The sequence below is a fragment of the Mytilus trossulus genome, chromosome 10 (genome assembly GCF_036588685.1).
Source record: "Mytilus trossulus isolate FHL-02 chromosome 10, PNRI_Mtr1.1.1.hap1, whole genome shotgun sequence".
NCBI lineage: Eukaryota > Metazoa > Mollusca > Bivalvia > Mytilida > Mytilidae > Mytilus > Mytilus trossulus.
The window spans coordinates 3,165,122-3,177,874 of record NC_086382.1 but is presented as its reverse complement, the minus strand read 5'-3'; the positions used below and the strand labels follow the sequence as shown (position 1 = coordinate 3,177,874).

General features: G+C 34.3%; 1 protein-coding gene across 1 annotated transcript; it reads left to right on the top strand.

Moving 5' to 3' along the window:
• The first annotated feature begins 2,007 nt into the window (after positions 1-2,007).
• On the top strand, positions 2,008-8,808 carry LOC134686731 (para-nitrobenzyl esterase-like). The gene is made up of 4 exons (XM_063546438.1): positions 2,008-2,773; positions 3,743-4,061; positions 7,287-7,358; positions 8,089-8,808. The coding sequence occupies exons 1-4, from the start codon at positions 2,135-2,137 to the stop codon at positions 8,685-8,687; spliced, it is 1,629 nt and encodes a 542-aa protein (XP_063402508.1). The 5' UTR covers positions 2,008-2,134; the 3' UTR covers positions 8,688-8,808.
• Positions 8,809-12,753: the final 3,945 nt, after the last annotated feature.

Below are 12,753 nucleotides of genomic sequence, written 5' to 3'. Positions count from 1 at the left end.
TGGGTACAATCCTACAATAAAAGAACAAAGACAAATGAAAGAACAATATAACACGTTTTTAAGATGATAAACTACGTCGGTACGCAGAATTTATACATCAAGACCATCATGTATTATTTGTGAAGTTGATACGCAATATTTATCAACAAGGTCTTAGTACCTTCCGATGAACCTTTTTTAGAAAAAAGGACGAGACGTTCTGTGACATACCCCTGGTTCATCAACTTTCTGCTCAAACTCTGATGTCGTTTTACAAAGTCTGAGTAGGAGCTGCTAGCTTTGGAATATCGGATAAGTTGGAAATGTATATACTATATGCAGGTGAAGTTGGTATATTGCTAATAAGGTGGGGAAAATTTATAATTTCAAAATTAAAATCGGCTCTTTTGTCATAGATTCTGGTACTGAGATGAGTGTGTAGGTAAAATTCGAGATATAAGTCTAATAATGAGGTGCAGGAAGCCGTGTCTGTTGTTTCCTTAATTTCTAGTTATGGGGGATATATTAATCATTCCAATGGGAACAAACTGTACCCCTCTACTTACCGACTCCCACGCAGTGACCAAGCATTAAAAAATGAGCGAGTGAGAGATTTAATTTTAATCAGATTGTTCTTAGGAAGAAAGATAAGAAGTTAGCAATATCCTTTAACTCTACTTTCCGCTAAATAGATAATGTTCTTTCACTAAATAATTCAAAATTTGGTGACTATGTGGAACGCATCTATCCCATCGAACTAGAGATTAAGGATACTACAGATACAGTTAAGTCGGCCTCATATCTGGACTTAAATCTAGAAATTGACAATGAGGGTCGGTTGAAAGCAAAACTTTACGACAAAAGAGATGATTTCAGCTTTCCGATTGTGAATTTTCCATTTCTAAGTAGCAACATTCCAACATCACCTGCATACGGGGTATATATCTCCCAATTGATACGATACTCCAGGGCTTGCATTTCCTATCATGATTTTCTTGATAGAGGGTTGTTGCTCACAAGGAACCTATTAAACCAAGAGTTCCAACTGGTGAAATATGTTTCCTTTGGTCATGTGTAAACAGTCATTTGTGACAATACATTAGAGATGGTATGTAAATTATTGGAAGAACAAGAAGAAGTCAAGGATAGCACACTTTTTTATCAGCTTTTAAAAGTTAGGTACAGTTCTTTTAATTGAGTAATATTCGCTCATTTGAGTAATTATTTTATAGTGCTGACATTAATATTTTGTGAACTGAGTCTTTTTATTCGCAATGGCATACATTTATATAAAATGCAGCCTATTTTCCAAAAGAGGAATAGTTCTCAACTAATTTACTGAGAAGTAAGGCCGTTTATCTTCAATGGGAATGTGTGTTTTCCTTAAGAAGAAGAAGATATCGTAGCCAAACAGATGACAAAAAAACTTTGAAAAAATTCCACGGCTAGCGAGTCTGAATAAAACCCCAAATATAAATGAATCTTTGGAAGAATTTGTACAATATTCTATAAAATTAAATTGTGCCCATTATAGTTTACACAGTAGACCCAATAAGAAAAAAATCATGTTGGCACTACCAAGTGATTACTCAATTAAGGAATTGTTACTCAATGGAGAAAAGTGCCCCATGTGTCGTTTTGTCCCAACCTGTTTAACACGAACAACTTCACAAAATTCACTTAAAGGACTTTGATTATAATATTATTAAGCACTTAAATATGAAAAAAAGAAATACACATATTTTTCAAATCTTACTGAGACAGCAAACCTACAACTATGTCTAGAAATTAACACGAAGAGATAATAATGTATCCTTGAATATCAAGCATGTCCCAGAACATTTCCCGGATATACTTATATACACGTTGATTTATATCTATATTTTTTTTTCCTGTCACTTTTTTCCATGTTTCGTTAAATGATAAATGTTAAACTTTAATGAAAACCTTGTAAATTGTTCTATCCCCAATAACACTTAGTGTTGTCACGTGTAAAAATGATGGTTACATTATTTATATCTGGGGTTTAGTGAACTACATGTATAAACTACGACAAGGTTAGATATATCAAATAACAAGGTTTCTAACTTATTGCGACTTACTTTTAATGCTTTATAATGTGCATCTCGTCAGTGTAGCAGCCGATGAATAAAAAATGGCGATGTATTCGGTGTTAAACTTGTTGATACTTAAAACTTGCTTATGCATTATAGCCGTTAATAGTTTCTTACTTAATAATCCAGTTGTGGATACAGATTGTGGAGCGGTGGAAGGAATAGGAACATCGGTCAACGAGTTCAAAGGAATCCCGTACGCAGAACCGCCTGTTGGAAATCTGAGATGGAGACCACCAGTTCCAAAATCAAAGACCGCAAAGAACTGTTGGACAGGAACATTAAAAGCTAATACGTTCGGGAATTCCTGCTACCAAAGGGGAATGGTTAACAAAAGTATAACCTTTGGATCCGAAGATTGTCTCTATTTGAATGTGTGGACCCCAAATACTAATAAAAATGCTAACCTCCATGTAATGGTTTGGATCCATGGCGGATTTTTAAACTATCTGAACGGAAACTGGCCAGCTTACAGTCCTTCTGAAGGGCTCGTTAAGGCTACAAACATGGTGTATGTTAGTATGAACTATAGACTTAGTGCTTTTGGTTTTATGGCATTGGATTTACTATCACAAAGGTCTCCGAATCGAACATCCGGGAACTACGGATTCATGGACCAAATACTGGCTCTCCAATGGGTACAAAGGAACATACATAATTTTGGTGGCAATAAAAATTCGGTGAGTAAAACTGTAGTAGAAAGGTTGACATCGTACATTATTGTAATATATGTAAAGCAAAATGTCTTACTATCCGGTCACACCTGATGAACTAATACTATTTAAGCCAATGAAGAATATATGTATTTAGTATTTGATATCTAAACACTATCAGTTTTATAGATAGTTTGGATAAGAATGAATATACATGTATATAGCTATTATTTTTTACTCAAATGATGTTCAATTAATACGTGTTTCTTAAACAATTTTCATCGGACACACGTTTCTATGATAACTTTCATCTGATATGTGTTTTATAGATCTATAATTTCATCTGATGCATTTGAAAGCAGAATTTTTAAAGGCCAAATATAAAATATTTTAGAACAGAAAATGAAAAGTGCCTGAATAAAAATATCCCAAACAATTGATGGACACCTTTGCATAAGTATGGTATATAATTGCATAATTTATGAAAAGGACATTCAATTTGAATGACAAAAATATTAAGACCGTTGCAGTTTCGATGCATTGACTTACGAGGAGTTGGTTTCATTCGGGTTGTGAATATAAAAACTATTATAAAAAATAAGGAGATTTGCTATGGTTGCCATGCAATGAGACAACTATATATCAACAGAAATTAGTTTATGTTAAGCAATTATAGGCAACCTTACGACCTTCAACAATGAGAAAACCCCAAACCGTATATATGATCGGCTATAAAAAGCTACAAAATGGAAAATATGAAACAATTTAATTGAGAAAACTAACGGGCTAACTAATAACACTTTTTTTTTACGAAAAACAAATATGACAGACATTACACCAACGAAAACCAATGAACTACAGGCTTCTAACTTGGGACATGCACATACATATGTGGCGGGGTGAAATATGTTTGTGATCTAAACCCTTCCCTTATTTGGGATCCAGACACGTAAATTGTTCCAATAAATGATCATTAGTGCGTTTCTTTCATCTTAGGTTACAGTGTTCGGACAGAGTTCTGGAGGTACAAGCATTTATGCTTTATTGGCGTCACCGATGGCGAAGGGACTCTTTAATAAGGCCTGGATGTTAAGTGCGTCTCCTGTCATGAACAAGACTCTTGCTGAGGCGTCCACAGACAACTTGGTATTTTTGAAAAATACAAGATGTTCAGACATTAACTGTCTGCTGCAACTTCCGGCAGATGACGTATTAAATGCCATTCCATGGGATGTGTTTCCATACTGGGAAATGGCGGATCAGAATGATCTTCCAACACGTGACCTTTTTGATGGAGCTCTACCAGTAATTGACGGTGAGTTGCTCTTACATTGTAAGTTGATATATTATAAGGAAGACCTTATATAAATAAAATAACGCAGCTATTAATACATGCCTCTTTTGTGCTCAAACCCTTAATTTAAAGAGATGTTAATTTTGGTAAAAGTAAATTAATTTGTTTAGAAGAATATATACACAGTTTTTTTGTTTTCTGAAAGTATGAGAAGATACCAAGATTATAATCGTTCCAAGATACCAATCATTCCAAGATATTATTAATTCTAAAATACCAATAATTCCAAGAACCATTTATTCCAAGATAAAAGTATTCCAAGTTATCAATCTTTATACCCTACTAATCATTACAAGATACAAATCGTTCCAAGGTACTGCTCATTCCAAGATACCGATCATTCTACCATACAAATCATTCCAAGATACCGATCATTCTACCATACAAATCATTCCAAGATACCGATCATTCTACCATACAAATCATTCCAAGATACCGATCATTCTACCATACAAATCATTCCAAGATACCGATCATTCTACCATACAAATCATTCCAAGATACCGATCATTCTATCATACAAATCATTCCAAGATCCCGATCATTCTACCATACAAATCATTCCAAGATACCGATCATTCTACCATACAAATCATTCCAAGATACCGATCATTCTATCATACAAATCATTCCAAGATACCGATCATTCTACCATACAAATCATTCCAAGATACCGATCATTCTACCATACAAATCATTCCAAGATACCGATCATTCTACCATACAGATCATTCCAAGATACCGATCATTCTACCATACAGATCATTCCAAGATACCGATCATTCTACCATACAAATCATTCCAAGATACCGATCATTCTACCATACAAATCATTCCAAGATACCGATCATTCTACCATACAATCATTCCAAGATACCGATCATTCTACCATACAAATCATTCCAAGATACCGATCATTCTACCATACAAATCATTCCAAGATACCGATCATTCTACCATACAAATCATTCCAAGATACCGATCATTCTACCATAAAAATCATTCCAAGATACCGATCATTCTACCATACAAATCATTCCAAGATACATATCATTCTACCATACAAATAATTCAAAGATACCGATCATTCTACCATACAAATCATTCCAAGATACCGATCATTCTACCATACAAATCATTCCAAGATACATATCATTCTACCATACAAATAATTCAAAGATACCGATCATTCTACCATACAAATCATTCCAAGATACCGATCATTCTACCATAAAAATCATTCCAAGATACCGATCATTCTACCATACAAATCATTCCAAGATACATATCATTCTACCATACAAATAATTCAAAGATACCGATCATTCTACCATACAAATTATTCCAAGATACATATCATTCTACCATACAAATAATTCAAAGATACCGATCATTCTACCATACAAATCATTCCAAGATACCGATCATTCTACCATACAAATCATTCCAAGATACATATCATTCTACCATACAAATAATTCAAAGATACCGATCATTCTACCATACAAATCATTCCAAGATACCGATCATTCTACCATACAAATCATTCCAAGATACTGATCATTCTACCATACAAATCATTCCAAGATACCGATCATTCTACCATACAAATCATTCCAAGATACCGATCATTCTACCATACAAATCATTCCAAGATACCGATCATTCTACCATACAAATCATTCCAAGATACATATCATTCTACCATACAAATAATTCAAAGATACCGATCATTCTACCATACAAATCATTCCAAGATACCGATCATTCTACCATAAAAATCATTCCAAGATACCGATCATTCTACCATACAAATCATTCCAAGATACATATCATTCTACCATACAAATAATTCAAAGATACCGATCATTCTACCATACAAATCATTCCAAGATACCGATCATTCTACCATAAAAATCATTCCAAGATACCGATCATTCTACCATACAAATCATTCCAAGATACATATCATTCTACCATACAAATAATTCAAAGATACCGATCATTCTACCATACAAATTATTCCAAGATACATATCATTCTACCATACAAATAATTCAAAGATACCGATCATTCTACCATACAAATCATTCCAAGATACCGATCATTCTACCATACAAATCATTCCAAGATACATATCATTCTACCATACAAATAATTCAAAGATACCGATCATTCTACCATACAAATCATTCCAAGATACCGATCATTCTACCATACAAATCATTCCAAGATACTGATCATTCTACCATACAAATCATTCCAAGATACCGATCATTCTACCATACAAATCATTCCAAGATACCGATCATTCTACCATACAAATCATTCCAAGATACCGATCATTCTACCATACAAATCATTCCAAGATACCGATCATTCTACCATACAAATCATTCCAAGATACATATCATTCTACCATACAAATAATTCCAAGATACCGATCATTCTACCATACAAATCATTCCAAGATACCGATCATTCTACCATACAGATCATTCCAAGATACCGATCATTCTACCATACAGATCATTCCAAGATACCGATCATTCGACCATACAAATCATTCCAAGATACCGATCATTCGACCATACAAATCATTCCAAGATACCGATCATTCTACCATACAAATCATTCCAAGATCCCGATCATTCTACCATACAAATCATTTCAAGTTACCGATCATTCTACCATACAAATCATTCCAAGATACCGATCATTCTACCATACAAATCATTCCAAGATACCGATCATTCTACCATACAAATCATTTCAAGTTACCAATCATTCTACCATACAAATCATTTCAAGTTACCAATCATTCTACCATACAAATCATTCCAAGATACCGATCATTCTACCATACAAATCATTCTAAGATACCGATCATTCTACCATACAAATCATTTCAAGTTACCAATCATTCTACCATACAAATCATTTCAAGTTACCAATCATTCTACCATTCAAATCATTCCAAGATACCGATCATTCTACCATACAAATCATTTCAAGATACAAATCATTCCAAGATACCAATCATTTCAAGATAAAAATCATTCCAAGATACCAATCATTTCAAGATTCCAATCATTTCAAGATACCAATCATTTCAAGTTATTTCTGATGAACAGTTTGTTTTACATGAGACATGTCGTAATGTGACGTTTTGATTTATGGTTACAGGTACCGTACTTCCGTTGGCGCCAATAGAGGCTTGGAAACGAGGACAAATGGTTGATGTACCAGTAATGATAAGTAAGTTTCTCTTCAGTGAACGATATTGAAGATAGAAAATAAACCTTTTGATATTTCTCAGTCGTGAGTTGCGTCAGGTACGTAGACTTACCATACGTTTATTTTATATTGTGCCTCTCAGATTATAGTCCCCTCTTTTGTCGTAGGATTCCCGGAGTTGGAACGGTAACCAAACTATCGGCACTGGTATAACCCATTATAATTACCAGCTAAAATTTCAAAGTTCAAGTTGGTTTTTTGATAAATGTAGAATGAATTAATGGTATGTCCTGAATATAGTCATTGCTCCAGACTTATTTAAATGTCGAATGTATTACCTTCAAAACGACTAAGTTTTTTAGCCAAGTGATTGTTTTAATATATTTTTAATTGTATTGTCCTGCTTTTATTTCTTCTTAAAGTCATAACTTTATAATCGTCAAATATCAAAACTAATTTAATAAAATTAGGCAAATATATAAAACTAGCATTGAAAATAATAAAGCAATACAAACCAACTTTTATAGCTTTCCATGATCTTTCAACGCTTGAAGTGACCCAACTGCATGCTGCGTTTGTTTATCTATGTTGAGATGATATATTCAGAACGGGATGAACAACTTAAGTAGCAACATTCATAACCGAAACCAGAAAAAAATATTCATAACAAACCGACATTAAAGCGGTTAATTTGTTGCTTAAAATCAAAATAAACAGTAGAATTCTACATTTTTAAAAATTTTTCTTGTAGGTACAACTGCTCAAGAAATAGACAATGGCCCGGCTGCTCCCGACATTGCTCAATGGACATGGGACAATTATACCCAAAGGGTAACAGATAAACTAAGTGAATTTCCGGAAGTAAACATATCTCGTGTGTTTGACCTCTATCCCTCTGGTGTGGAAAGTCCTGAATACCAGTACACATCTATGGCATCCGACTTACGGGTCACGTGTCCGAATATGGAGTTAGCTCGACATATGCAAACATCATTTGATTCTCCAATCTACCATTATGTTTCAAACGCTCGACCTCAAGTCCCTTCTAAACTTTTTGGACTTCCTCACGATGCTCGCTACGCAGCGCATGCGTGGGATGTAATTGCATTTTTTGGTTCAATAAAGCATTATTATAAACCTACACAAACAGACAACGATTTCATACAAACAATACGACGTGAAATTGTAAACTTCGTGCAGACAGGAAAACCATTTTCCGATCGTTGGCAACCATTTCCAAATACAACTGCTTTAATGGAGAGTAACTTAGGTGTAACCGATTTTTACCACAAAGAGCAGTGCCAGTATTGGTCATCAACAGGGTTATATGCATACGCTTGGGTTAATTAAGTTACAAACGATTTTTTTTTGTAAATGACAGCTTTTTTTCAAATGAAATAAAGCAATTGTTTTATTTATTATAGAACATTTTGTAAATGATGAAAAAAAAAATATAAATGAACTTCTTGTATCGTGTTTTTTAGTGAATTATTAATCACAATGTAAGAACATTAGTACAGTTTTTACATGTTTCGAAGTTTGATTATGCAACACGACGGGTGCCAGTAGTTTAGCAGGAACAATTTACCCATCAGGAATGAGTACATGAGGTCACTTCGGGATTAATTTTCAGTTTGGGGTCGTTTTAAACAGTTTCTGTGTGATCTCCAATAAGGAGATGCAGTAAAGCCGCTAATGAAACAATAAACCACCAATTAACGTATACTAGGTCACTGTGCGGACTCCAACAATCAAAATTAAATCCCAAATCGTGAAAATATGTTAAATAACTTGATGAATTTATGATTGTCAGCATAAAGAGGCAATATCGAGACGAAAGAATTTTGTGTTTTAATCAAACAAAATATTCAAATTTTATATCATTACATAGATATGGGAAGATGTGGTGTGAGTGCCAATGAGACAACTCTCCATCCAAATAACAATTTAAAAAGTAAACCATTATAGGTTAAAGTACGGCCTTCAACACGGAGCCTTGGCTCACACCGAATAACAAGTAATAAGGGCCCCAACATTACTAGTGTAAAACCATTCAAACGGGAACACCAACGGTCTAATCTATATAAACAAAACGAGAAACACGTATATATTACATAAACAAACGACAACTACTGTACATCAATTTCCTGACTTAGGACAGGTGCAAACATTTGCAGCGGGATTAAACATTTTAATGGATCCAAATCTTCTCCCTTTTTCCGAAACTATGTATGTAATTTTAGAAAACATGATATTTAATTTAATCCATACATCCCGTGTAGCCAGACAGTCGTTCCTTTGATATCACTGGTATACAGGTGAAGTCCAAAGATGACCAGATTTACCTCTTGAATATCTGTATTGTACTCACCGGGAAATCTACTTTTAATATTCAGTACTATTTTGTTACTTAACAATTATTGTAATATTTAGGTACCTGTATTTTACAGTACTAGATTTGTACTTGAAATTTAAGTACTACAGATTTTTGGTTGCACGGTTACATTTTCAGCATTTTGAAAGTTTGTCTATTTCAATTCTCTTTTAAAAGTTATGATGTTCAAACATGGAATACTGTGATCCTTTTTTTTTTGTACCAATATTTTAAGTACAAATCAAGTACTGGAAAATACTACATTGTAGTACCTAAATATTACAATAATTATAAAGTACATAAGTAGTACAGAAATAGTGCCTATGCAAAAGTAGCTGTGTAGCCTATGTGCTTTCGGGTCGATCCGGCCCCACGTCGATCCGGCCCAAGTCGATCCGTCCCACGTCGATCCGGCCCAAAAGTAAAGTCGATCCGGCCCCAATAAAATGAATGTAACAGAAAGTCAAATTGATTGCATGATTTATTGTTGCTTACTTTACATCCATTTGGAAAATATTCCACGCATATATTCTGGACGATTACTTTAACTTTATGTCCAGTGGCAAATATTCCACGCATATATTCTGGACGATTACTTTAACTTCATGTCCAGTGGCAAATATTACACGCATATATTCAAGACGATTACTTTAACTTTATGTCCAGTGGCAAATATTCCACGCATATATTCTGGACGATTACTTTAACTTCATGTCCAGTGGCAAATATTACACGCATATATTCAAGACGATTACTTTAACTTTATGTCCAGTGGCAAATATTCCACGCATATATTCTGGACGATTACTTTAACTTCATGTCCAGTGGCAAATATTACACGCATATATTCAAGACGATTACTTTAACTTTATGTCCAGTGGCAAATATTACACGCATATATTCTGGACGATTACTTTAACTTCATGTCCAGTGGCAAATATTCCACGCATATATTCTGGACGATTACTTTAACTTCATGTCCAGTGGCAAATATTCCACGCATATATTCTGGACGATTACTTTAACTTCATGTCCAGTGGCAAATATTCCACGCATATATTCTGGACGATTACTTTAACTTTATGTCCAGTGGCAAATATTCCACGCATATATTCTGGACGATTACTTTAACTTTATGTCCAGTGGCAAAAATTCCACGCATATATTCTGGACGATTACTTTACCTTCATGTCCAGTGGCAAATATTCCACTCATATATTCTGGACGATTACTTTAACTTCATGTCCAGTGGCAAATATTCCACGCATATATTCTGGACGATTACTTTAACTTTATGTCCACTGGCAAATATTCCACGCATATATTCTGGACGATTACTTTAACTTTATGTCCAGTGGCAAATATTCCACGCATATATTCTGGACGATTACTTTAACTTCATGTCCAGTGGAAAATATTCCACGCATATATTCTGGACGATTACTTTAACTTTATGTCCAGTGGCAAATATTCCACGCATATATTCTGGACGATTACTTTAACTTCATGTCCAGTGGCAAATATTACACTCATATATTCTGGACGATAACTTAAACTTCATGTCCAGTGGCAAATATTCCACGCATATATTCTGGACGATTACTTTAACTTTATGTCCAGTGGCAAATATTACACTCATATATTCTGGACGATTACTTTAACTTAATGTCCAGTAGCAAATATTCCACGCATATATTCTGGACGATTACTTTAACTTTATGTCCAGTGGCAAATATTCCACGCATATATTCTGGACGATTACTTTAACTTTATGTCCAGTGGCAAATATTCCACGCATATATTCTGGACGATTACTTATAACTTTATGTCCAGTGGCAAATATTCCACGCATATATTCTGGACGATTACTTTAACTTCATGTCCAGTGGCAAATATTCCACGCATATATTCTGGACGATTACTTTAACTTTATGTCCAGTGGCAAATATTCCACGCATATATTCTGGACGATTACTTTAACTTCATGTCCAGTGGTAAATATTCCACGCATATATTCTGGACGATTACTTTAACTTTATGTCCAGTGACAAATATTCCACGCATATATTCTGGACGATTACTTTAACTTCATGTCAAGTGGCAAATATTCCACGCATATATTCTGGACGATTACTTTAACTTCATGTCCAGTGGCAAATATTCCACGCATATATTCTGGACGATTACTTTAACTTTATGTCCAGTGGCAAATATTCCACGCATATATTCTGGACGATTACTTTAACTTCATGTCCAGTGGCAAATATTCCACGCATATATTCTGGACGATTACTTTAACTTTATGTCCAGTGACAAATTTTCCACGCATATATTCTGGACGATTACTTTAACTTCATGTCAAGTGGCAAATATTCCACGCATATATTCTGGACGATTACTTTAACTTTATGTCCAGTGGCAAATATTTCACGCATATATTCTGGACGATTACTTTAACTTTATGTCCAGTGGCAAATATTCCACGCATATATTCTGGACGATTACTTTAACTTTATGTCCAGTGGCAAATATTCCACGCATATATTCTGGACGATTACTTTAACTTTATGTCCAGTGACAAATATTCCACGCATATGTTCTGGACGATTACTTTAACTTTATGTCCAGTGGCAAATATTCCACGCATATATTCTGGACGATTTCTTTAACTTGATGTCCAGTGGCAAACATTCCCTTCATATATTCAGGACGAAAACAATAACATTCACGGACAGTGGCAAATCTTCCGTTCATAAATTATATTAAGGACGAGAACATTTATTATTAACTTTAAGTCCAATGGCAAATCTTCCGTGCCCTCGGTATGGAACGCCATAGTTGTCTTATGTGTCTTTTTTATTATACGGAGGTGCTTTTGTGTTATACGAAGGTGCTTTTATATTATACGATGGAGGTTTTGTGTTCAGTATACGAAGGTGCTTTTCTATTATACGATGGAGGTTTTCTATTACACGAAGGTGTTTTTTTTTATTATACGAAGGTGCTTTTGTATTTTACAAAGGTGTTTTTCTATTAGATCTA